Source organism: Oryzias latipes, chromosome 16 (genome assembly GCF_053564925.1).
Source record: "Oryzias latipes strain Hd-rR chromosome 16, Olatipes_Hd-rR_3.1".
NCBI classification, from domain to species: domain Eukaryota; kingdom Metazoa; phylum Chordata; class Actinopteri; order Beloniformes; family Adrianichthyidae; genus Oryzias; species Oryzias latipes.
This window is the reverse complement of record NC_136252.1, coordinates 25,517,685-25,544,149: the sequence shown is the minus strand read 5'-3', so window position 1 is coordinate 25,544,149 and position 26,465 is coordinate 25,517,685. Positions and strand designations below refer to the sequence as shown.

At 38.5% G+C, this 26,465-nt stretch overlaps 3 protein-coding genes across 5 annotated transcripts in view; all 3 read right to left on the bottom strand.

The window, feature by feature from the left end:
* Window positions 1-14,016: 14,016 nt before the first annotated feature.
* On the bottom strand, window positions 14,017-17,030 carry LOC101163846 (trypsinogen-like protein 3). Its single transcript, XM_004078262.5, has 5 exons — window positions 16,875-17,030; window positions 16,647-16,788; window positions 15,845-16,098; window positions 14,384-14,517; window positions 14,017-14,294 (listed from the first exon to the last, which is right to left on the bottom strand). The coding sequence occupies exons 1-5, from the start codon at window positions 16,912-16,914 to the stop codon at window positions 14,085-14,087; spliced, it is 780 nt and encodes a 259-aa protein (XP_004078310.1). The 5' UTR covers window positions 16,915-17,030; the 3' UTR covers window positions 14,017-14,084.
* A 1,801-nt stretch (window positions 17,031-18,831) lies between these two features.
* The window catches only part of LOC101163604 (apolipoprotein C-II), a 302,043-nt gene continuing 294,409 nt past the window's right edge, over window positions 18,832-26,465 (bottom strand). Inside the window, exons 1-4 of one of the 3 annotated variants that reach the window (XM_078933606.1) lie at window positions 20,242-20,525; window positions 19,896-19,956; window positions 19,375-19,531; window positions 18,832-19,301 (exon numbers count right to left, since the gene is read on the bottom strand). In XM_078933606.1, the coding sequence (XP_078789732.1) occupies window positions 19,217-19,301; window positions 19,375-19,531; window positions 19,896-19,944 (291 nt within the window). In that variant the 5' untranslated portion in view covers window positions 19,945-19,956; window positions 20,242-20,525 and the 3' untranslated portion in view covers window positions 18,832-19,216. Of the gene's footprint in view, window positions 19,302-19,374; window positions 19,532-19,895; window positions 19,957-20,241; window positions 20,526-26,465 lie in introns of those variants that run through there. The other 2 variants (XM_078933607.1, XM_078933605.1) reach the window with 2 other exon arrangements.
* Window positions 22,282-24,050, bottom strand: apoa2 (apolipoprotein A-II). Its single transcript, XM_020710290.1, has 5 exons — window positions 24,020-24,050; window positions 23,588-23,689; window positions 23,429-23,473; window positions 22,940-23,150; window positions 22,282-22,717 (listed from the first exon to the last, which is right to left on the bottom strand). The coding sequence occupies exons 1-5, from the start codon at window positions 24,033-24,035 to the stop codon at window positions 22,561-22,563; spliced, it is 531 nt and encodes a 176-aa protein (XP_020565949.1). The 5' UTR covers window positions 24,036-24,050; the 3' UTR covers window positions 22,282-22,560.

Here is a 26,465-nt window from a genome sequence, read left to right as displayed (position 1 = left end):
TTGACAGTTTGTTGCTGTTATTTTAAAAACCCTGCTGTCTTTAAACACACAAACACACAGCATTTTTAATTGGCTGTGCCTTCTTAGAATCAGATTGGTTTTTCTTAGAAATTTGCACAAAATCACCTTTGAACAAATTACCACAACAAGCAGAGCTCCACTGCCAAACATCATGTTATTTTCTTTTCTCACAATCAGTTTTGTTTTTTTCCTTTTTTCAAAAACTGAGGATCATCACGGGTTGTCCTTTAATCTGCACTTTGAATAGAAACACAGCCAGCAGCCTGGTGTTTAAAAATCCCACTCCGGTGAAAATCGTGTTTTTGGTGTTTTAAACATGTTCTTGTGGTATTTTTCCGATGATGGAGGACATTTATAAAGAAAATGAAGTTTACAATTGTATTTCTGAGTATTTCATTCTTCAAATTGTTATGAATCAGTAGCTGATGGAAAAAATACGTCAAAGTTGTTACGTAGAAGCTGCTACAGCAATCATCCGCTTGTTTGGATCTATGTACGTCTTTGTTTTTCTGGTATCGTATCAGAACTATGGCCGGATAGCTCCAGAATTGCTCGCCATTTTTGTTCCATCAGTAATGTTAGGTTGGGGTTGTAAGGCGCTGTAAACTAGCATGAGAGAATATAAACAGATGGTTTATGGGAAATGGGGTCAGATTTACACCACACCACCAATTCCACCTACAAATCAGAGAGAAATTTCTGAAAACCTACTGTTTCTCTGAAGAATCTATGTCCTAAACGACAGTTTTTATTTTTTTTATTTTTTATTTAAGCTAAAAACAGCATAGTTTTGATTAAAAGACCAGGGGGAATCCTTTCAAAATAAATGGAAAGATGATCAGAGAGGGACTCAAAAGGAGAAAAAAAAATCAAATAAACTTTTTTACTCTATAAATCTATTTACTTTTTATTTTAGGACTGACTGATGGATTTTCCATTTTATATGTTTTTTAAGTTTTTAACCCCCTTTAGAAAGGATTTCTGCTTTTATGAGCTGTATTTCTTTTTTGAATACGCCTTTGTTGTGCAGTGGATGCATTGCAAGAAGAAAATCATTTTGTCTCAAAATCATATGAGATTATCAAAAGTATTTCTTTCTTAAGTAAACTAAACTGTTGTGTGTTAGATTTTTTTGTCAAATTGGGAACCAAGAGAAATACACATTTGACATTTGATTTTTTTTTCAATACACAAAATATATTTTGTGTAAATTTGATTTCAGAGTTCTGATGAAAAGGTTAAAGCTGCAGTGACGGCTCACTGATGTGAGGGATGGGGAAATAATGATATAATTTCGGCCCTAGACGACTTTTAGCAAAGGGGTTTTTTGAATTGGTTCTCCACATATGACTGACAGGAGCAAAGAAAACTAAACAGAAGCCATAAAAGAATGAGAGGAGCTCAAATTTAATGCTGTGAAAGGTGGAGTCACAGTCAGAGGGGAGGAAATTAAAGTATTATTATTATCTTTGTTAAGTAGTCATAAATTTGCTTTACACAAAAACAGGCTTGAGGAGGTGGGAGGGAACAGGCTGGGATAGGAGGAGTATTACCAACAGAGAAAAAAGAATGAAGTGTGTGATAAATATGTTTATCTGCATCAGTCTGCAGGTTTAATATCCTGTGTGGCTTGGCTGTGTTTTCGAAATTGTGTACTTGTGTGTATATTGTGTGTTTGCTGGGATTTTGATATCTGACTCACAGCAAAGAAAGATCAGATTCATTGATTTTTATCTGCGAGCTCGCAGATTAACTGGAACTGCAGCTGATCTCCTGCTGCCCGAGTCTCAGGAACCGTACCTGTGTGAGCGTGTTTTTGTCTGTGTCACTCACAAGTGACGGACCACCTGTGGGATGTGTGGTTATTAAAGCACAGCTGGCTGTGTTTTCCTCCTAATTGGTTCTGTTTTCTGTGTTGAGAAGCAGATCCAGCCCAGGGAGATGAAATTCCAGCAGGGGTTAGATATAAACAAAACAAAACTGATGCGCCTCAGCAGAAATCTAATGGGAGATCAGGAACCCTGTTTGTACGCCACACTCCCCTGAGACTGTGGAAGCTGGTGGAATGTTGTGGTGTTGCAGAATTTTGGAGAGCAGGCTGAAGTCCAGTTCAATTTTGAGGCCAAAACCATTTAAAAATGAACAGGTTCAATAAGAAGCACAAAAAATGGGTTTGACTCAGTTCTTTAACCCCTTGATGCCTGAATTTATTTCCAGCTATGAATTGAAAATTTCACCTATGGTTTTGCTTTCAAGTAGAATCTAAATTAAGGCAATTTTGGAGCGGAAGTGATTATATTTGCATCAATAGGCATTAAAGGGTTAAGGAAATATAAAACTAAAGTCTGCATGTAAATGCTAAAATGATAGTTTAAGAGTATATTAGTTTTATTTTTCATACCACTCACTTTTCTGCTCAGGATGCTACTTATTTTATGGTCTAATGACAGAAATGAAGCAGCTTAAATGTTATTGTGTGGAAATGCTGTGCAAGGCTTCAATCTTCCACTTTTTTGTTACTTTTGTTTGAATGATACATGTTATTCTGTCCATATGTTAAAGAACATGCCAAGTAAATTCAAAACAGCTTTTGCAAAAATCTCCTACATAAAATCGCTTGTTAGCTCCACAAATTCTTTTGAAGGCCTTTATCAAGCAATTTTTAAGCCTTTCAGAGTGTGCTGTATTTGTGTATGTGATAATATACTAATTTTGGCACACTAAAGAATGATTTTTTAATGAAATATGAGTTATTATTGCAGTTCATTTTCCTACCCCTAAGTAAGGCGACTCGATTTCTGAGGCCTTTTGCTCCGTGTGTGTGCCGCCCATTTCATGACATCAATCCAAAGCGTGTCTGTGTTTTACCCAAAAAAACAAACATCCGAACTTTTGCAAATATGGATATGCATGTTGTGTATAGAAAATGAAAGTGTTTTGTGGATCACCGCTAGCTCTGCGGAGACAGTGGCTGAACAGCCTGGGGGCGGTGCTGACTCTTCCTGGACGTGGCTGTTCCTCACTTATCTACGTCACAATGTGAGAACCTGCTGGTTTTTGTGGACTGGGAGGGGCTAGTCCTCATAGTGCAGGGTTTTAAAAGAAAACTTAAAAATGCGTGAATGGATCAACATACCGCTTTGGTGTTGTTTTTTTTGGAAGGAAATAACATTTTAATGCACTTAAAAGCTCAAAAAGTAGATTTTACTTGATATAGGCCCTTTAAATTTGTTCCCAACAAAAGTCAGGTGATGCATATTTTAAAGCTTCACTCAGCGGTGACTCTTGAAACAGCCATAGGGTTCTCAGAGTAGCTGCACACTGCTCTGAATTTTAGATGAACAACTGTTAGAAAAGAGGGAGCGAGCTATAAGAAGGAATCAAAAAGGCTGTTGGTAACTCTTTTTCCCAGGCTGTAATGTGATTAAGGAATTGGGACCGTGAGGAACTCATGAGTAAGACCCAGTTAGACTCAGGAGGGCTGTTTCACACACACAGACTTTCATGGGAAAGTCACCTGAGGAAAAAGCTGGTTCTTCCAAAATAAAACATGTTCCATAGACTGATTTAGTTGACAGGAAAAAGTGGAATGTCATGACCACTTCAGCCACTGTCTATAGACAGATATGTTTGTTGCCTTTAAATTATTGAAACATTTAGCTTCTATGGAAAACCTGAGGATTAACTCTGAAAATCGGGTTTTCTTTTGATCCTTTGCACACTAGAGAAGAAGATTTAAGGGCTCAGACAAGTGCATTTGTTGTAATACTTTTGACGGCCTAATTTTCTTAATGCACCAAACCCAAATGTCTGGATAATCACACAAATAAATCAAACAAGTTTAGTGTAGTTCTGGAAATAAACTGCAGAAACATTGGACGTGTTCACAAGCAGGTTGATAGAATTCAATGTGCTACAAAACACTCAGTCACACACCACGCTGGATTTAAAGCACTGCAAAAAGCAAAACGGATCCCCTGGGGCCCAGTGAAGAGAAGGCAAGAAAGAGGATCAGAGAAGAAGGCTGCCCTTAAAAGAGGAGAAAGCAGAGAGAATGGCCCGCAGGAGTGAAGACCAGCTGCTGACAGAGGCTCCTCTGAGAACGTCTGTACATCAGAAAGGCTCCTCCCACTGGCTAACGTTACTGTGCAGCAGCTGTCCGATTAAAACACACCACTGTCTTGGGTGATCAAATATCCCTAAAATGGCCCAGTCTGCTCTGCTCTGAGTCATGAGTTAGAAATTGGTTTAGGTGATTAGAGCCTTTTGGGGGTTGACTTTTTTGCAGCTCATCCTGTTTGTGCACCTTTGCACAGTAAAGTATGTCTTGAAATGTGCACACCTGCCCCAAGCCGAGAATTTACTCATCTAGTTTGAACATCGTAGAGCAGAAGGCTCGTTGGATCTCTCCTGTGTGCCGTCTTTCCTTACAGGCTCCCTTGTGACTAGTAAAAGTTATAGCAATGACAGTAAGAGCAACTTAGAGAATCCCCTGAGTTTTCCTGATAATTACTCTCATATGTTACACTGATTTGAGCTTTGATGTTGCATTCCAGGCCATCCTCTTTTTCTTTAGCTCACATATTCATCGTCTTCTCTCCTGTTGATTAAAAAGAAAAAAACAACTGGATCTTGAAAGTGTTTTAGATTCTGTATCAAGCAGAAAACTGTTTATTACCTTTTCCGTTTCCAATTTTGCCTTTCTGGCCCAGATTCCACTTACACCAGCTGTTTCTCTGAGGTATTTCCAATGAAAAACCCTTTCTAGCCATGATGAGGCTTACAAGTCGCTGTGGTAATAGAAATTGTGGGAATATTTAGTCTCTTGTAGCCTCATTCCCTGAGTGCTACTAGTGCTTCTTCTGCATTTAGCATTTCCGTGTTAGTTAGGAGCCCTGGTATTTTCTCTCTGCTGGATCCTTATCAGCTTATCAGGCCTGCCCACTTTATTTGAAGCTGGATCAGAGGACATGGATCTGGATAATCTCTCCCACACAGAGGGTGATGGAAGTCAGTAGAAGTTTGTGTTAGAACTGAGGAATGATAACTTTTTTGGTAAATACTTAACGAGATCCCTTAATCTTTGTGTTCATGCAAATTCCAAATAAGAGAACAGGGCATGCTCCTCCAACTGCATGAAGCTGCCCAAACATGCACACTTGTTTGAAGAGAATGTTCTTCTGAAACACTGCTGGGAGAGGATGGAGAAGCCAACATTCCTTTCTAATTGCGCGCGCCCTAGATCCCACCTTCCACTCGCTGCGTGTATATCCGTGAACGTGTTTATGCTTCACGGCGCGGAATAGTTTGGAAAATTGCCACCAAGACATGCATATGTGAAGCTGACCTTTGCCATGGAGGGTCCATGTTGGGGTTGTGTATTATGTTTCAAAGGTTGGGTGTTGCCATTGCAGCAAAAGCCTTAGAGAGACATGGTCAGAGGAAGCTTTTCCAACTCCTCGTTCGATTTCAAAGGGGCTTTTGTGCTATCGATATTCCTTGTTTGTTTGTTTTTGGCATGATATGGAACAAAGGGTTTACTTCCCACCCAAGAAAAAGAAAACGCACACAAGAGATTTTCCAACTCTGTTTTATCCTCTGAAAAGGAATTTGCCTGCAAAAACAAAAAATCCCTCAATTTTGCAGCACTTCATATTAAACCAGACAAAATTGTTTGTTTCTTTTGCTTTAACAATATTATTTAAAAAAGAAAATTGGAAGGAAGGTGCAAGAAAAAAAAAGATGTGCAATGTTTTATAGTGAAATAAACAATAAATTGTCATTATTTCAATGCCATATTTTCAAGGTAAAAACTTATGCAAAACATTTGTATACATTTCAAGTAAGTCATTTTCACAGTATATTTAAAATGAAATTCATATGAAAAAAGTACAATGAAGCAGCTGTTTACCTTTCGATTGTTTGCTGATTTGATTGCTGTTTACGTTCTCATTGTTTTTATTATTTCTTTTACAGTAGCGGCAAATATTTACATCTACTTAACTTTTATAGCTTGACGAAAACTTTTATGTCTGTCAGAGATAATACCTATAAAACTTTCTGGAATAAGCAGGTACTTTGTGTAGGATTTATTTGCACCACAGCAAAAGCTGCATCACACATTAATTTTAATGCCCGCTTTTGTGATCAACCAGGTGCGATACCATGTCCAGAGATTTATTATTTATGCCTCTCTGGCATTATGGAGGAGAAAATCTGTTGCACAGCATGATAGCTCAAACAAAAAAAAACAACTGACCAAACGCTGAGCAGAGACGTCTTTGTCAGCTCTCAGGGGTAAAACTGCTCCTGGCAGGTCCAGCCTTTTGTGGATGATGATGCAGGGACTTTCCACTGATATTTGAGTAGACGGCTCTCCGCTCTGGGAAGTTAGTCATGTCCACCTGGTGTTTTATTTTTTTATTTTTTTGATACTTTCTTTGCGTTTGTAGTGATACATGTTGAAAATGAAAAAAATCCCCTGATCAGTGTGCTGTGGTGTCATCTTTAGCTGTTGGCAGTGTGTTCCAGTAGCATCACTGTTTGTTTTTGTCTGTCTTCATGATGTAAAGTTTGCCTCCAGGTTATGTTTTTCTACAACATTCCTGACAAACGCGCACATGCTTCTGAAGCACCCTGAAGACACCCACAAAACATGTTCGGCTTTGCCTCAGTAAGGGTTAGCAGAGCAGAAGGAAATAAACATCCATGGAAATGATGACATCAAAAAGTGAGTAATTCAAAGTGCAACCATGGCGACAGCCGTCTGTGGTGTTTTGAGATGAGTGAAATAATGATTGCACAGAGAGGCAAATGCAGTCCCTGTGGGGTTTACCTCTTTGTTGCTCTTTTTTTTTTGGGAAACCATTACAGAGAATGAATGCACATCAGCACTCAACTGTGTAGCTTGTTCCTCCCCAGAACAGCTCCATCAGTCCCAATGATCAGGAGAGCACAGTGTGACCTGTTCTTTAGCAACTGAGGTATTTTTGGATCAGTCAATGATGTTCTATTACTGCTCACCTTTGCCGTGACTCCATGCTTTTGTTAATTTCTTCGATTTTTTGTGGTAAGACGCCAGCTGTTTGGCCTGATTTCCCTCACACGCTTTTAAGGTTGAAAGCAAACATTGCTGTTAGTGTTTTTGCACAAATTGCAACCAGAGACATGTATGCTTATGTTTTGAAACCATTCTCCCTTTTGTAGGGAAAACTCAAAACTGCTCGCTACATCCTTTGAAAATCTACTGTCTATTTTTTAAGTTGTGTCATTTATAACACATACTAAACTATAAGGTGCATTAAGCGAGACAAAAGAGTCAGAGATAAGTTCATCAGACAGATCTTCCTACGTCCACGGTAACTGAGCTGTGCTGCATCTATGTATTCCCATTATCTGTAACTCCCAATATGAAAAAGCCACAGTCCAATACAGCAACAGGATAGAAGTGTTATCCACATTATAGCGTATTCACAATACTTTTAACTCCCAACTTTGTTGGCAACATGTAAAAAAAACCTGACTGATACAGCAAAAACAAATGTTACCGTGACCATGCTAACTCCCAGCGTTGATATTAACACGTAAAAATACAGACTGATACCACTAGAACAAACGTTGCTCCGAATAAGCCATTTTTTTAGTAACATGTAAAAAAAACCACAGTCCAACACAGCTAGAGGTTTCGTTAGAAGTGTTGCCATACTCACAATACCAACAAAACTTGTTTGCAACACTTAAAAATGACAAACTGACATTTTATATATATTATATTGTATATATTATAGATTATAGGGTACACTAAAAACTGAAAACTTTTAAGTGCAGAATATAGGGTAGTCTCAGTGAAATAGGTAGAATACATGTTGTTTCTTTTGCATTAAATAATTGGTTTTGCAGAAGTATTTTTTAAATTGCACCATGTCATATTGTGCCATTATGTCTTCTCATCTAAATTTGTTACAATTTTCTGTATTTATGTATAATACATCGTTCCCTTCTTCATCTTTTCGTCTGTCAGATACACGTAGGTAGATACACACAAGCCCATCTCCACTGCTGCTGTGGTTTGTGTGTCAAGGTTGTGCTGTGCATAAGGCATGAGCAGACTCCGAGCTCCTCCAGGCCTACAGTGATGGACTGCGAGGTTGTTGTTTGTGAGCATACAGTATCTGAGCTTGTGTGGGTGAAAGCCTGATAGCCACAACATTCACTTTGCATATCATTGCTGCACACACAAACCCATGCATATGAAAACACAATTGTAATCACTTCTTCACTTTCCCACTGCCTCGCAGAGAAACACCTCACATCTGTGCTCTGGGTGCATCTCAGAAGCATGCGAACGGCTCCGTCTCAGTGTGCTCTTGTAGCTATTAGGCGAGTATCATTAAAGCTATTCAGACTAATTATCTCCCCTGATGAGCCACAGCTCTCAATGGGATGATAGTGAGGAATCCTGCATGATTGACTTGGCCTGCTTTATCCTCAACAAGCCATTAGCCCTGTGCAGAGAAACACACATGCTTGCAGCAAGCGGGCGGCTTGTGCTGATCTTCTGCAAGAGCAACATAATTATTTACATCTCTGTAAAAATTACTTTTTAGTTTTTAAAATAAAGAACAAGTAATAGAAGGATGTTGGTACAATAATATAAACTTGTGGCTTTTCTCTTGTTCAGCAAATGTGTGTCTGAATGTGTTCATTACTTTTTTCCTGACAGGAGTCAGGTGCCAAAAGGGAATGCTGGGAATGCAGGCTGGCAGTGAGTGATGGTGACAGTTTGCCACAAAAAAAAAAAAAAAGGAGTGACAGAGACGGAGGAAGGGAGGGAGAAGCCAGCCTTTGGTCTGCAGATATTATACCCACCACATAAAAGCTTTTGTCACATCGCAGGAAAATGATTCCCTTTTGCATCGTAATTCATCTTAATTCCCTCATTAATCAGTTTCAAACACAATGGTGAGATTAGGAAAGATATTTGTTTTCTGTGTAGGCCAGCCAGGCTTGCGTGGCTGAGTTATGGCAGGCAGAAGTGAGAGGAGGAAGCAGGGAGGACATTTAAAAACTTTGCTCGCATTTATAATGTAATGCAAGAGTGGAGGGGAGGAAAGAAACAGCAGTTTGCTATTAATAAAGGTAAGGGTGCTTGCTATAGCTTATCGTGCAGAAAGAAAAAGTAAATCCAGGGTTTGTCGTTAAGAGGAACGAACATTACAGGTGCAACAACCGCAAGTTTCATTTTGAATAAAGGTTTAAGTTGTCAGTTTAAGCAGGCTGAAAAAAACCCGTATTTGAATACTTTGTGTGCAGATAATTTTTTTTGGTTGAAGGTTGTTTTTAATGATTTTTTTTAAAGCTTTCAAAGTGGGTAGTCACTAAAGAAAGCATGATGTTACACAGAAAATAACTGCTGGTTTCGACAACCAAGCCAAAAATTAAATGAATGAATGAATGAATGAATGAATGAATGAATGAATGAATGAATGAATGAACGATTAAAGACCCACACCAATCATCTCTTGATCCATTGTAAAAGGGTTCCCAGTGGTCTTTTAATTATGATTAAGTCGTTTTTAGGCAAAATAAAAATAAACTGTCATTTAAGGACATAGTTTCTGAAGAGGGGCAGTAGTTCATCAGAAACGCACTACTGACTTACGGGCGGAACTGTTGGCGTAGAAGTAAGCCTCCTCTGATATCCCATTATCCCTTTGTTTAACCCTTGTGCTATCTTAGATGACCCCACCCTTACATTGACGTGTTCTCCCTACCATGACAAAGGTGTAAAAAAGGTGGAAAGATTTCCTGTAATCCATGGACACCAGTGAAGATCACAAATCTTGAAGAAAAAAGGTTCAGCGCACTGTCTAGTGGGTCTAGATGACCCAACTCCCAATGTTAAGGTGCCTAGGATAGCACCAGGGTTAAGCTCTCTACCACGAGCTTCCAGCCTCTCACAACCCCAAGCTTTTGTTACAAGTGCAACAAAAATAGCGGAGCAGTCTTGGAGCTATCCAGCCTTACAGTTTTGTGCCAGACACCAGCTCAGATGAAAAAATTAAGATGGTAATGTTATGTTATAAACACTAAAATCACAATTTTCATCAGAGTGGGTCTTTAAAAAACACTCTGATCATATTTTGATCTATTTTAAAGGTGTTCCCAGTGGTCTTTTAATTATAATTATGCTGTTTCTAGTCAAAATAAAAGAAACTGTTTCATTTTCTAAGAACTTTTGTGCAAAGTTCCTTAGACATTCGCCTCTGAGTTGTGCACAGGACCATTGGTGCCACCCTGCCTCCCTTTTCCCTCCCTCTTGCTGAAAGCTCTCTGTTTACAGCCCCTCACCAGCCCCAGCCCATTACCGGTACAAAACAAAAGCCTATCCAGCACAAAAAGTGAGCGAAACTCACGTTGGCCACATGTAATTTGTGCAGCCAAGATGCGCACTGCTGCATTGCCCGTACGTATTTTAAGTACATCCAAGGATGCATTTGGTTATTAGCCGCACATATTTAGGATTAAACTTAAAGTTATAGTCCTATTAGCTGTCACGTGTGAAATGTGTTTTCCATATTTGATCAATCCCCTAGAGGAGCGGTGAGCTGCAGAAACGGCAGCGCTCAGGAATTATTTGTTGGTTTAACCCTAACTGCAACCGTAATCCTAACCTTGACCCTTCCTCTGTGCGGCCAAGAAAAAGGTTCAGGGCTGACTGCACGTATTTCCAAAAATATGTGCGAATGATCACCATCATGAGAAAGATGACACACAAACATGTTTTTGTCAGAGTTTTCATCAGAGTTTTCATCAGAGTGGGCCTTTTCAAGGTACAAAACATTTCTGTTCAGATTTAAAATAGAAATTTTGCTCAATTGAGAGAAACTTGCATTGGTTGCACTGTGCCTTAGATTTTTAACTTCATTTTGAATTCCTTTATAAAAACAAACAAAAAGTAAAAACACCATTTAGCGTCATCAAAACAAAAGTATTCAAAAGAATCAGCTGAGTGACAGCAGGCTTGTGTTATCTCATTTCAGCTTGCCTGTCGTTTTACTTCACAAGCTTACAGGGAAGTATAACAATAATAGACAGAAATGAACTCTCTTTCAGCTGTGCTTTTTACTCAGCAAACAATGCCAACAAAAGTGGCAAAGGTTTAACCTGCATTGTCCAAGATTTTCATGTAAATGTTAGATTTTTTCAAACACAGAACTGAAAGTGCCACATTTTTGCTTCATCTTTATAAAACCACTTCTCAATTTTGAAAAATCTATAATCCTTTCATGCAGTATGTTTCTAATTCTCAACATACCCTTAAATCCATGACTCCACTGAATTTAGCAATTTAGAGGAAAACGCTGAAGAATATCTTTTTTTTTTTATAACTGGACATAAAATCAGGCATGAAGGGGTTAAAGGACCTGAAAAGTATCATCAGTGATCTTAAAATTGTATGATTCCAAAATGTATGGTCATCACCACAGCTGCAAATGAAGTAGAAAGACCTTGGCCCTAACAAAAAAAAAGAGAAATAGGTAGAACAGTCAAGTGTTTTTCAAAAACACCCGCCCACCCTTAAGGTGACCAAGGATGTCAATCAAAAAGTCATGCCCATTTTGAAGCTTTAATTCTACCCTACATATAAACAAATTTTCAATTCAAGAGTCATTCATTAAAAAAAAATGTTTACATGTTTTTGATGGTTTGCAATTTAAAACACTGCAAACGTTATTCACTGTTACAGGAAAAATTTACTCAAACTCCCTACAATAAACTTCACTGAGCAGCATGGATTTCCTTGGAGCAGAAGGCAAAAGGAAATGTCTGACAGAATCACATAAAAGGGCTGGAAAAATCAGAAAATCCCATAATCCTTCAAATATAAAAAGTTCAAGCAGAATTAGGAAAGGGCAGAGACTGAATTTTCAAAATAGACTGGTAAGCCTGCGAGCCACGCCCTTTCTAAGGGGAAATTTATCTCAAGCCTCTGAAAGCAGATGTATTAACCAAGAAACAAAGTTTGGAGGCCATATTCTCACAGGATTTCACTATTCTGCCTACGATTAAATATGAGCTCTACTGTGCTGTTTGGAGTCTTTCGTGTCCTAACACGGAGACTGATGAAATCTCTGAGATTTATGAGCTTTATTCATTCAAAATGAAAGGAAGAAGGAGGAAACACTTTGAAGATTCCCCAAAGCAATTAATATCACACTGCTTTCTTAAGTGACACCACGTCTGCCAAAGTCAGCCTCTCAGTTTGCAGTCTGCCTCCCACCGAGGTGAGAAGAAAGTAGAAGAGGGATTGAGGCGGGAGAGAAAAGCCAAGAACAGATGGCAGAGTGGCCCCTCTGTTTGGGTGATTATGGACACAGCTGTCAGTCACTTTGCATGGAAGTGTGCGTAAAAGGGTATATTTGATTTTGAGTCAGTGCGTGGTTTCATGTGTATTTAGGTTGAAGAGTTCTTGCTGAAATTGACGAATTCAGGTCACCTGTCCACACCCAAACTCCCACCTTGTCAGCGTCCACTGTCCCTCTGTGACAGCGTTATGGAGCTTTAGCTCCCTCTGGTGGCTGTTCATATTGTTGCAGATTTAGCAGCTGCCTTTGAAAGAAAAAAAATCCAGAAAAAAATCCTTCTAAAATTAAAAAAAAAAAAAAAGTCCATTGCTGATTTTTTTTTAGAAAAAACATTATTTTACCTTTTTTTTTAATGTGAAGATTTTGACTTACCGGAAAACAATGCCTTCATCAAAAAACATGATGTCAGCTTGGGAACAAGCTGTACAATGTTTTAATAGAAATCATGTTTTATAAAAACCCTAGATCTAGATATAAAATAGTGAGATTTTAATAGATGCAGCTTAAACCAATCATTTTTACGCTAACTTCTTTTCTTAAACATGAATGTGTAAAAAAGCCATCTTGGAGAAAAATGCAAGACTGAGATGGATTAGACACATGAGACAGTGACATTGTTATAAAAAGGATGCTCAGGTTGCAGCAACCAGGGGAGAGGTGTAAAGAAAAACCATAGAGGATGTTCATTCATGTAGTGGAGGAAGAGGAGAGGGTTATATAGGAAGACCATTTACTGTGGCAACCCCTAAGGGAGCAGCCGAAAGGCAAAGAAGAGGGAGAGGTTTTTTATTTTTTTTAAATCTCATTAAGTCTTGGCAATACTTTATTTCGAACAAAACTATGGAAGCTAATAAAGAAACTTTGTTTCCAGGCTTGTAATTCAAAAACTACAACCATCATTACAAAATCTGACCTGAATATGACTGATGTACACCAACTGGGGGTTGTAGTTTGAGCCATTGTCTTGAAGATTTGGACTAAATGTGACAGATCTTTGGAGCACTTAATCACTAATATAACACATTTGCATGATAATGCCTTTTTTTGCATATCATGCTTTCTCAAAACCAATTAATAACAGTCACGGCGCTTAAACACCAGCAGATCAAAGGACTTTTGAAGAACATTGTCTCGATGGCTGTTGTCGCTCTTTGATCCTGGGAGCCCCAGGATTAAAAATTGGATAAAAAAAATAACTATCAGCCCACCCTTGTTATTTCACTGTATTTGCCCAGTGGACTCCACTGTTCCACAGGTGAATCTACAGTTGGAGTGGACGGCGCGACGACAGTCAAGTATGACTGGAACGTTGGTTGGATTTACGAGTCCTTGTGGAAAAAATCTCAATCAAACTCAATCAAAATAAATCCTGTTTTAAATATCGAATATTTGCTTAAACCATAAATAACTGATCCTTTCAATCCCTGATGAATTCTGAAGAGGATCTACACTAAGCAAAAACTGTTCTTTTCAGTGCCCCTTTTACATATTTCAAATATTTGTTTGATTTCTACTGGAAAAATGCTTTTCACTTTATACTAAACTTGACCAATTGCACACTTTCTTACTGTCCTCTTCTTTTTCCCATTACACAGTTTGTGCTGAATGAAAGACAAAGGCAAGACTGTTAAGCACATTATTATTATTAATATTATTTAATAGCTTTAATAATCGCAGTAAAGTCTTGATTTGTACTTAATGCCCATGTGCTTTTTGGGAGCTTAATGTGGTCTTCAGTGTGGTTGTAAAAGTCGGAGCATAGTTTTCCATCATGCTTTTGATCCATCCATTGTACTTGCACATCTCGGTATAGACTGTAGGGTGAGCCGGGTCTCTGCAGCCGTGGTCGAACCATTTCAGACCCTGGAGCTGCCCATCACACACCATCACAGTGCTTGTGTCACTCTGCAGAGTAGACGACACAATAAAACGATTTCAATGCAGCCAATTAAAAAAAAAACACCTTTATTGCATCTCCTTAAGACCATACTCACCAGGCAGTTATCCGTATCATTTTGGCCTGCACACACCATGTTACCCCAGTACAGGTACTCCGGAAAGGTTTCCACACAAGTCTGATCATCCACAACAGGGACAGTGATGCACTTCAGCCGTGGACTGTTGTTTGCTAAAAAGAAACAGGCCATAATTAAAATATGTGATCATTAATGTTTACTATTTTTCAGACTGAAAATTATTCTAAGCTCTCTTTTTTATGTTAATTCTTGCTGTGAATCGGAAGGTCAAAAAAACTGAAACTTCAAGCTTAAATTCACTTTTTTTAGTTTCATCACTTTTAATTAGTCCCCATCGTCAACTGTGTGAATTGGCACGGCTTTCTGAAATTATCAAAGAAGGTCATGATTGAATTACATACTCAGGCTTTGTAGAGCTACACGGACCGGAATACTAATGAGCTTTGTTGCACTTAGATTTCTCCCTGCTGAGTCCAGCAATTGCCTGAGTCATGCTGAAAACAGGGTTCAATCCCAAACTTCCAATTCCTTTTTTTCCCCCTGTGCAGTGGATGCGTCTGCACAACAAGGCACAAGGTCATAGTTGTATGAAAAGCAATATATAAGAAAAACACCATAAAGCGTTAAACCTTAGCTGTACTACATTTAAGTTGATGTTAGTTAAACTAAACTAATTTGTTTTCTGTAGTAGCTTAAGTGGATTCATGAGAGGTGGCTCAATAGATGTGTTTCTAGCGGAGGGCGCTAAAAACTGAAGAAATTGTTTTATTCCCAGAAATATTTCAAGAAATCCAGGTTAAAAAAAATCACGATTTCAAAGATCAGTTATGAAAGGTTTCTTTAAGCAAACTTCCCTTTTGTAGGAAGATATGGCTCCCTCTGCTGGACAGTTTTTAAGATTGCAGCCTTTGAAACTAAAAGGGCTGGCCTTCATGCTTCAGATCAGACTGTGATGCATAAACTCACAATTTTGTCCAATACTTTTGTCTAGATTGTGGTGAAATAAGCCATTGTGTTTCATATGAGTGACAATAATTTGATCAAAAAGAAAAATAGACAAAATACTAGGTTAGATTTAGTTTGTGGACACACAAATCGGCTTGTTTAAATAAAGTTGTAGTTTTATTTATATTTATGCTTGATTTTTGTAAATAGGAACAAACAAAGATATTTTTTTCATTTATATTAAATATATTACTATTACAAATAATTCAAATAAAGATGCCTTTTTAGATTTTTTTTTTCAAAATGTATTTTTATTAATCTGTATATGTTTATCCCAAAAGTGAAGCCTGTTTCATAAAATTCTTGTTAGTGGACACTAACAGCATAATGTTGCGGTAAAACCTGAAAGATCTGGAGGGAATTGAAGACTAAGGCTATGAAACATGGGTCATCCTGAAGTTATGGAAACTACTGGTGTGCTGACAAGTTAATGAGCTGTTAAATTGACAAAAAAAATCCTGCACGTCCACTTACAGTGACTTGAGTTAGTGCTGCCCCAACCACTGACAGAGCAGATCTCTCCAGGCAGGGCACAGCGGCTGGGCAGTGGAATGGGCTGCACGTATGGCGTGAGGCGGACGGGCTCGCTCAGCCTCATCAGGGTGAGGCTGTGGAGAGGTGAGCGGTAAGGCTCGTGTTGGATCACATCAGAAACAACGATGTGCTGCTCTGTTGCTTCCTCCACCGTCAGATCATGCTCCCCCAGAGTTGCAATCGTGGTGTAGGGACTGTGAAGGACAGAGGGGTGATACAGATTTAATAGAGCTTAGATTCTGCAGCCTCAGGCAGAGACATACCAACACCAACAAACTGATTTCAAATCAGTAATTCTAGAAGTCTATTTTTGCAATGTCAGCAACAAAACTGATGTTGATGAAGCCTATGATGTGAAAATGCAGGAAGCTTGCGGGTTTGTGACCTTTTAAAAATGATTAATTTGCTGGGAGGGTAATGACCATGTTCAACCAAGTTATGAAAGTCTGAGCCAAGCTTGGTCACAACTTAAAAGTTGACTCACTAAGTACACTAAATTAATTCATCATTCATTCATCTTCTTGACCGTTTTTCCCCTTTCGGGGTCACGGGGTTGCCGGAGCCTATCCCGGCCACTTGGGCGTAGGCAAGGGATACCCTGGACTGGTCGCCAGTCTGTCGCAGGGTAGAATATCCTCAATCACACATCCATTCACTCTCACATTCACACCTATAAATAAATTAAAATTAAGATATTTTTTAGGGTTACCTAAATGACGAAATTCCTTAAAATCGTACTTACGTGGTGGCACAGTCATAGGAGGTAACTATCCATCTTTGATCAATGAGAGCTCCACTGCATGATTTCTTGTCACCACGCAGAAGGACATGCCACGGTCGGGAGTGAGGTCTGCACTCTTTGCTTTCCTTCAGGGGTAATGCTCCTAGATATTCAAAACAAAACATAATCTATTAACATCTGTTCTAAATTTCCTCTGATCTGAGGAAAGCATAGGTTTTAATTACCTACCAGCAAGCCCCAAAATCACAGTCAGAAGCAGAAGATTCATCTTCTTTTTATGGTTTCTTTTTGTTGCAGCAACTCGACGTGGCCCAAATACATCAGCCAGTTTTATACCTGCAACCTTTTCTTCTTCTTTTCTTTTTTTTTAGAACACTGGGAGGAACAGACGGTTTAATTGCTATTTGCCATAATTTCCCGCACAGTCTTAACCTTTGTAATGATCTTATCAGATACATTCACCATCTCATGATGATGTTCCTCATGACTGACACACCTTCTTTATATGAACATTTTGTTTTCAATCTCAGAACCTGAAATTGATATTGATCATGTTATTTGGGTCACTTGTTTTTTTTTTATTGATTTTTTTGTTAATTCATTTAATTAATTATTCATAGGTTTCCCCTTTTTTAGCTATACAATAATTTATTTTGAACATTTTTAAACCTTTTTGGGTCTCTTTAAGCCAAAATGCTTGAACATTTCTTTTGTCCTGACAGTATTCCAAAGGCAATAACCACGTCTCAGGCACAGGAAATGGATTAAGGTTCAGGTGAGTTAGTGGAATCGATTGGGAAAGAAGATAGCAGTTGGAACATTACTCCAACTTCCTATAAAGTTAATATTTAATCTCTAATGATATATATTTAGAAGTGTTACATAAATTTCCAAAAGATAAAAGGCAAAGGGTTTTCTTTATCAATGTGATGGTTAATCATTTCCATTTCCTTTAGGCATTTTTTTTTTATTCAGTTTCAAGTTTATTGTGGCAAGTAAAGCAAAAGTTTTCATTAAACAGTCTCATGTACCACTGACCTATACACTTAAACTGTGACTATGTTACTGTGTGTTTATAAATCCAGATATTTTTACACACAAAGTAAGCTTCCAGTCTATGTAACCCTTGTGCTATCCTAGGCACTTTAACATTTGGAGTTGGGTCATCTAGACCCACTAGACAGTGCTCTGAACCTTTTTTCTTCAATGATTTGTGATCTTCACTGGTGTCCATGGATTACATGAAATCTTTCCACCTTTATCCACCTTTGTCATGGTAGAGAGAACACGTCAATGCAAGGGTGGGGTCATCTAAGATGGCACAAGGGTTAAGCAATTTGTTTTAGTATGTATTTGCAAAGTGGATTTATCTGCCCTTTTCCAGAGCGCTAACAATGTGTCCGTCATTCATTCACTCCTCATTCATACTCAGTGACGGTCAGCTACTATTGTAGCCACAGCTGCCCTGGGGCAGACTGACAGAAGCGTGGCTGCCAGTTCGCACCTATGACCCCTGTGACCATCACCGGGACATTCACATTCACACACCAGTGGAGCCGCACTGGAGGGAGGGAGGGTGAAGTGTCTTGCCCAGGGACACAACGACAGATGACTGGGAGAACGGGGATCGAACCGCAGACCCTTTGATCATTGGACGACCTGCTCAACTGCCTGAGCCACTGCTCCTCGTGTAATAAAGTTAAAATATTTTAAAACGACTTCCATTTTGCTTGTTGTTACAGATGAAGCTTTAAATGTGTAGCTGTATATTACCAACATAAGTTAATCTGTAGCAGTTCAAGGACGAAACATGAAGATTATTCATACAATTCCCCTGACATAATTTTTTTTTGACACAATGAACAAAAAATATGAAGGCAAATACATTTTTTTGTTTTACTTCAACATCTAGAAACAATACAATCATCTACTTGCATCAGTTTTCATTGGAGTAGTAAAAAAAACAAATGTGGAGCTGCTGTTGCTTCATCAGCGTCCAAAGTTCTGCTCCTGCTTATTGTTTGTTACATATTCATCCATTATTAAGTACAACCGAGGCGCCTGGTCCTCTGCTTCAGCAGATGAAAATCCTACTGTTGATTCAAATTAACACGTTCTGTACATTAATTGAAAAGATATCGGACACTTCAGCAAGCTATGAAAAAAAAATTAACCAGAGACGCGATTTTTGTATAAATATTTTATTTAAAGATATGACACAAATATTAATACTCATTCAGTGGGAGAATGGTTACTTAAGTCAACTTTTGGGAAGCGGGAATAGTCCCAGGTGGTGATGGAGAATAAAGTTATTTGCAATATTTTTCTCTATTCCGATCTTTTCCTTCTCCCAACCCCAAAAGGCATTTCTCTGCTGGACAATGGGATTGTTTGCACCATCAGTTCCATCCTGTTCTTGACAAATTTTGAGGCTTTCAGATGAGGAAACTCAAACCTTTTTTGTCTATAGAGCTAAAGAAGTTCATCATTTCAAATGCTATGTCAGCCTCTCATCTGCTTCTTGTCAAAAAGGTCAACTGAAGTTGCGCGTTTGTTGTTTTGTTGTGTACCTAGTGGTGGAAAAAGTGGTAGAGTTGGTCTTGCACGATGCCGGCGTACGTGCTCACAATGTTGGTTGTGTCCGAGTAAAGATTCCTGCAGACACAGACATGACATCAGCTCTCAACAGAAACTTTTCTTCATGCTGTGTTCATTCCTCTGCTCCTACTTTGCTTTCTCCTCCAGCTTCAGGCCTTTGATGCTGTCCACATATCCAGAGACTGTGTCGACAGCATTGCTGTAGTAGGACTTGATGGTGTCTGTGATTTTAGTCAGAGAGCCCTGTTCCTCCTCAGTCTCTCTGGGGAGTCGGAAGCTTTCAGCACCTGCACAAAAAATGAGGTCAAAAGGGGATACTTTAAGTTTTTACTTATTATTATTATTATTATTATTATTATTATTATTATTATTATTATTATTATTATTGTTATTATTGTTATTATTATAATTATTTATTATTATTATTATTATTATTTAGCAGGGGAGGTTAAACAACAATGCAAAGTTCCAAAGATTTCACACACACAAAAACAGGTCAATGAATCGTTTGCAGGAAGAGTGAAGGGGCCCAACAACTAACAAAATCCCCAAATAAACAAAAAAAAGTTAGGAATTCCCAGCTCTGGACTGTAGTGTTTTTATTGTAATACAATTAACATCAATAGAAATTAAATCAGTAAATTAACTTACTAAGAGCCAGAAGTGCAACAAGCACAGAAAGGACCAGCAGCTTATTCATGCTGTTTCTTATCTGTGAATAAAGAGAAACACAAACGTTACCTCTTTCTATCCACTAGGGTGAGACATTGTCATGTGCTACTCAACTCATATAACATCATGTTTTATCATCATGTTATTCCCAACATTTTCAAATGTAATCATTTTGTATTTCTGCAATTGTAAATCTAAAATTATAGTTGTAGTACATTCTATCTCATCCTTAAAAAACAACAACATTGAGATCATCCATGATACTGTTTCTTAGCTGCAATCTAATTCATTCAATAAATGAACAAAAAAAGCTCTGGATACTTACAGTTCCTGTTATAGAAATGTCAGTGAAAGGAGAACAGAGTTGAAGGCAGAGCTGGCCCGACCTGCTTATATAGGAGTGTAAATGTGTTGACTTGTAGCTCTCAGAGCCAAAGTGCACTCTGGGGGAGATAAACCTGTGATGTATGATTGCAGGAGAAGTGTGTCACTGTGTCTCCATAAAATGAATCTGCTGTAGGCAGGTGCTGTGTAGTTTGGAAAAGCACATAAGCTGAAGATGGGCACCAGATATGAGTGTCTTCCTAACACGCTAACCCGAAATCTACCGCATTTTTTTAGGACTGCAGTGACTTCTTTCTCATTGATTAGTTCAGGAGTATTTCCTATGGCAGCCCACACCTCTGTAAGAAGGAATTTGTTGATTGCACAATGGGTCTGATGTGTTCAGGCCACACCATAACGGGTCTAAGTCCCTAAAGATCACAAGTCAGGAGTGCAGCGAACACGTCATCAGTCCTTATTCCGGTTGCAAAACACTTTGGTTTGTTCGACAAATTTGTGTCTTTTAAACATATTCCAGCTTTCTGTAGAAAAGTTGTTTTTTTCCGTAATACAATGATTCCAAAAGACTATAGTATTACATCGTAAAAATGGTTAAAATAAGTTATTTTGTTTTATTGTTTTGCTTTTAGGGACCTGACAGTGTGGTCAGAAACTAACAGTAAATATTTTGGACCTGGTTAATGAGCAACAGAGAACGTTTGCCACTGAACAACAAGGTCAGTGGGTTGTATCCCATCTAGAGTCTTCTGTCTTTTGTCTGTGGACACATCCCTGCAGGGGCTAATGAGGGGCTCTCACCCCCCAAGCCCGCAATTATAGTTGTTTGGAGGAGCCGTAATTCTAAATTGATCCTGACTCTGTACAACTCTGTGTTCTGCATCTCATTTGTTGACCTGTGACCTTTTTATTTACCACATTTTTTTGGTGCCACACTTGAGCTAGAGTACACCACAAGAAAAAAGGTAGTTTTGACTAGCAGTTTTTCCAGGATATTTTATTCTTTGAACAGCCTTTTGTTCGATTATTGTTCAGAAAGATGTTTTTCATTTTCTGTCACTGCTGCAATAAAATGACCTTAAACCATTCAGCGGTGTAGAGAGAAGTACTTCCTTAATGTCAAATTTTAATGTGTTTTTTACAGCAAAAAGAGCAGAAACACACAAATAGAGCAGTTAGTTAAATAACTGTGGATGTATGATCAACTGAAAATATTTATAAAGCTACATTTCATAGCATGAAACCAGTTAATCAATCCATTCATTTATTTTGAATATATTATGCAGATTTTTGAAGAAACGTGGTGCACTTTTAATGACACGTGTAAAAGCTGAGACTTTTCTGTCCAATTCTGAAAGCCCAGCTGATCATGTGGTCCAGCTTCACGTGTCAGGTCGCCTGTGACCTTAGCTCTGGGGTCAGACGGGGCACAGCTGCGGCCTGCAGCAGAGTCGAAACAGTCAGAGGATTTGGGATTCAATCGCAGCCATTGTTTAGTTATCAGTGAACCTGAAGACCTGAAGCGCCACACAACTCCCAATAATCCAAAAAGATTACAGAGCACTCATGAGTGTAATGTTTGTGTTGTCTTGCTTTTGCAAAAATATTTGTTTGCTCTGCAGAGAGAAAAGAACAGTCATCGGAAAAAACGTTTGCATGAAATGGGAGCGAAAAGTCCCCAAACCTGCAGATGGTGTTGCAAGCATCAGCTGGCAGCCTAATTATCAAGTAGATTCCTAGGCTTTCACTATAATGTTGTTTTTCTCTATTTATTTTATTTCCTTCTTATTAAAAGGATTGATATTTTACTTTATTACTAAACCAAATGAACAAAATATTTCAGTTAAGGTTTCAAGATAATGCATCTGTTGAAATGTACATGTCTAGTTTCATTAAAAAGGACGGAATTTTTAAACTCATAAAATCTCTTTACATCCAAAGCACTTTGGCGACTTAAAGATACGTTTGGATCCTAACTGTATTGTGGTGTGTGTGTGTCTTGATGAGAAAGCAGATTTCCAAGTGAATGTCAATTTCTTTTATTGAACACATAAAGGTACATACATACACAGACACATGGTCTTTGGGTTAGTGTATCCAACAAAACACTGCACGTGCAGAACTGGTGTTGACATGCCATGCTCAGCATGACTCAGCATGACTTGGTGAGGATCTTGATTTAAAAATAAAGTGGACAGAAATCTTGTTTGCATCGTGCTTCGCTCTTCTTTGTCTAAAGTGGTCTAAATTCTATGAACTATCATTTAACAAAGGGCTTCTTTTCTTGTCCAGGTGATCTTCTTCACTCGGCGGGCATGACCTGATCCAGGTAGATCTTGATGTGGTCGATGCCGGAGCTCAAGGACTCACCAACGTGGGGGCGCAGGTACTGTTCGTACAAACCCAACAGAGATGAACGGGCCCGGTCCACTATGGGAGCTGCTTCTGAGCCCAGTCCACTGTGCGACAGAGAGGACAAGTATTTTTCAAAAAAATCAGAAGCAGTTGGGCTCTTACAGTAAAACTCCTGCCCATCTTAACAGGAAAACATCTTTTAAAGGAGCATTCTTATATGCGATTGCGTTCCTTTCTAATGTTTTGCTGCATTTTATATGAATCATTCAAATCTGCTTGCTTTTTTCTTCTTTAGCGGTGATAAATTTCAACACTTCAACACTTACGAGGCGACCTTGACGACGGCTTGAAACTCAGGCCGGTTGTGCACGCTGTCAACCAGCTCCTTGGTGACCTGTCCCTGCTCGCTTGTACTGACGGCATCCTGAAGTTTTTTGTAAGCGTTCTCCAGTCTTTTGATGAATGTGGATTTCATTGAGTCATATTTGCTCTGGAGCTCCGGAGATGGTGCAGGAATCTCACACAGGCTCATGGAGACTGGAATGATGCAAATAGGAGTTTTTCAAAAATGTTCATGAGATAAAGAAGATTTTTTTGTCAAAACACTATTTGCATCTCAGCATAGACCAGTTTGTTGCTGCAATAAATTCTTCATTGCTGAAAAAAAGTCATCAGCTTCAAAACCTGATATTTTGGCAACTTTTATACCAATAATTGTGCGTATTCTTCCCAACAGCAGGTTTTCAATCTCAGGTTTTTAAGTGCTTACAAGTCAAATCTTTTTTTGTAAAAATGGCAGTGATCAGTTTCCTTACCCTGCAGAGCCAAGACGAGGGCCAGGATGTATTTTGCGTTCATGACTGAAAGAAAGAAACATCAGATCATCAAATTTGAAAAAAAAAACAAAAAACATATAATTTGAAGTAATCTATTTTAAACTAATTTGCAGTAAGAGCTGCTGCATTGATGATTACCTGATGTGCTGGATGACCAGACCCAAGAAGTGACAGTCTTCTCTGGCAGTGAGTTGTCTGTAACCCACAGCTCACATCTGGACAGGGTGATATAGCAGGGGACTGCAAACAAACGTCATCTGGTGACCATACACGCACTTCCATGCACATACTTGCATGCACGCACACACACGCCTGCACCTAAACAAAGTTCAGCGTGGATGAACATACAGCGCACATGTGGATGTAGGAATTAGTTGTTGTGCAATTCTCCTGAAATGTACTTTTATCTTACTTCATATGGCGAGATGCACTCGAAACCCCCTGATAATGCATAAAATATGTGTTCACAAAGCGCCCCGGTGCACATCTGTCGCAATAGTGACACTTTAAAGAGGTTGTAACGCTGGTCTTGTGTCAGTCATAGCAGGAGATAAGGTTGATTAGACCAACCCGTTCCAATCAGCATTCTTGTCTTTAACGGCGAACAAAACGCTGTCTGTTCAGAGATTGGAGTCTGATCTCACAGGACCTGTCTGGACAGAGTTTTTTGAACTCTGACTCTTCACCTTTCATCCTCTTATCTTGAGAGAGGCTGCACAGCGCACAATGAACTATTTTTTTAAACTTTTTTACCCATTTTCTAGTTTTCTCACCTAAATATTGTTCTTTCTTCCTGGCCATGTTCAATCTTCAAATGAAAAAAGGTTTTAAGAAACAGATGGATCAGTTAACATCTCATTTAATTCTCTAAATGGTTCACCATAGGATTCAATGAAGAGGCAAAATATGTTCCTTACATTTTAATCAGATTCTTCTTTATTTTACAAAATTACACATTTAAAATAAACATCAAGACACAAGAAGCAGCAGCCTTTCATTTCAATGTTTACTTTTACATTGTTTTTGGGTCAGATGGGTTGATCAATTTCTAAATGGCATGTAATTTTCCACAGCTGTCTGAATTCTCTCCTGCAGGGAACTTCTGACATTAGAGGCCCACTCCACATAACTGTCAGTCACTGGCTGGATGTGATCTTCATAATAAGCACCAGCGAAGCCAAGTGCCGTCTCCCCAAGACCCTGAAATTTAGCCTTGGCTTGCCTAAGAAAATGAAAAAAGACAAAAAAAATGATATAAATATATATGTGTTACAAAAAGACAGAAATCACTGAAAAGTTAGCACAAAAGAGGAACGCCATGCTTTGGAATACCTGGCTCTTTCTGCCAGCCTCCTTAGTATTCCTGGAGAGTCAGGTTGTTCTGTTGGAGTCTGGGCCAAAGCTGGCATGCATGCTGTGGACCAAAACAAGTTTCAGTTCATTAAAGCAAGATCTTCAGTTTAGAAAACGTGATATTAAGGATGCAGAGAAGAATGATGCCAAAGCAAACCTTGCATTAGGATTATAACAAGTGCCAACACCTTAAAGTCCATCTGTCCAAAAGAGAGGCAGCATGAAAATTCGATATTTTCTGAGTTATCACAGCATTTCTCTAAATCTAAAGTGCAATAACAACTTTTTCAGCGCAATAGCTGAGCATTTTATATGTTTTTTTTTAATGTCGCTCTTAAAATTTGTAGAGAAATACAATAACTACTGATTTCATGTGATATATGTATATTAAAAAAAAGCAAACGGAGACAGAAGCATTTTACCATTGCATCTGGCTCTGGTCAACAGAAACTAAATAAGTCAAGTATTATCAGACCACTTTATTTGTATTTGCCGAGTGAACGTTGGTCATTAGTCAGGTTGTTTTAGTGCCAAAACACAGATAAAAACTGCAAAACAGGCCCTGCTTCTTTCCAGGTAGAAGGGTCCCATTTATCCGTCCCTCCTCAAGCAAAAGTCTCTTATTTTGGTCATGAAAAACAACAACATTTGACAGGAAATGTCCAAGCATGTCTATGAGTCTATGAGTCTATGAACTTTAGAAGACATGAAACTGTGAGATTCACACACTTGTAGTTTGTGATTTTTATATCTGGAAAGGTGTCACATCATTTCTAGGACACTGAATGAGGTCAGTGAATGTCCATGTGCCCTTTGGTTTACAGACCTAACAGCAGCCAACTGAAATGTGTACAGACCAGTCAAAGTCTCAGAGCAGAGACATGTTATTTGGTAGAGCCTGAGTTCAAGCAGATAAATGTTTTCAGTCAAACAGAATGATTCCACGGGCAGAGTCCACCACAACTGATTTAATTTTGTCGGTAGTTCTTTTTTCACACTACTTGTTCCGCATGAAACCAGTTTACACAACTGCTGAGATTAGAGTCCATGATATTTTAACTTGGATCTTCAAAAAAAAAAAAATTCGGAATAAAATCTCAGTCTGACATTTTTATACAGCCTCTTGTAATCACTATTCCCTTCCGAATATGTTTTCTAAAAGGTTATGTTGTTCTAGCATTTAATAAAAAAGGAAACATTGTCAGATTTTCAAATGCATACATTAATTGAATGATCAGAATCTCTAAAGATAAATGTGGCTTTTACGTACAACTTTTCCTTAGAGTGAAAGTACTCCTGAAGGGTTTCATTCATGGCCTTTGTGCCTGAGCTGCTGACCTCTGTTGCCCTGTTCTCTTCACTGACTTTGGTTCCGTTGAACCAGAACAGCTGTGGATCATTAACTTATCATAAACAGAGACTTTATCTTAGGCCATGCTGGCAACTGACCTTTGACATCTGCCATTAATACAAATAAAATCCATTACTTTACATGTCACTTAACAGTCTTTGGGGGAAAAAAAGGGGGACAAGTTTGAAAATGTCATTAACTGTGTTTAGTTTTGATATAAATTACTTTGTATATAAAAAATGTGCACTTATCATGGCTGATAAATCAAATGTTATAAAACGCTGCTGTAAGATGTTTCTTTTAAAAAAAAGC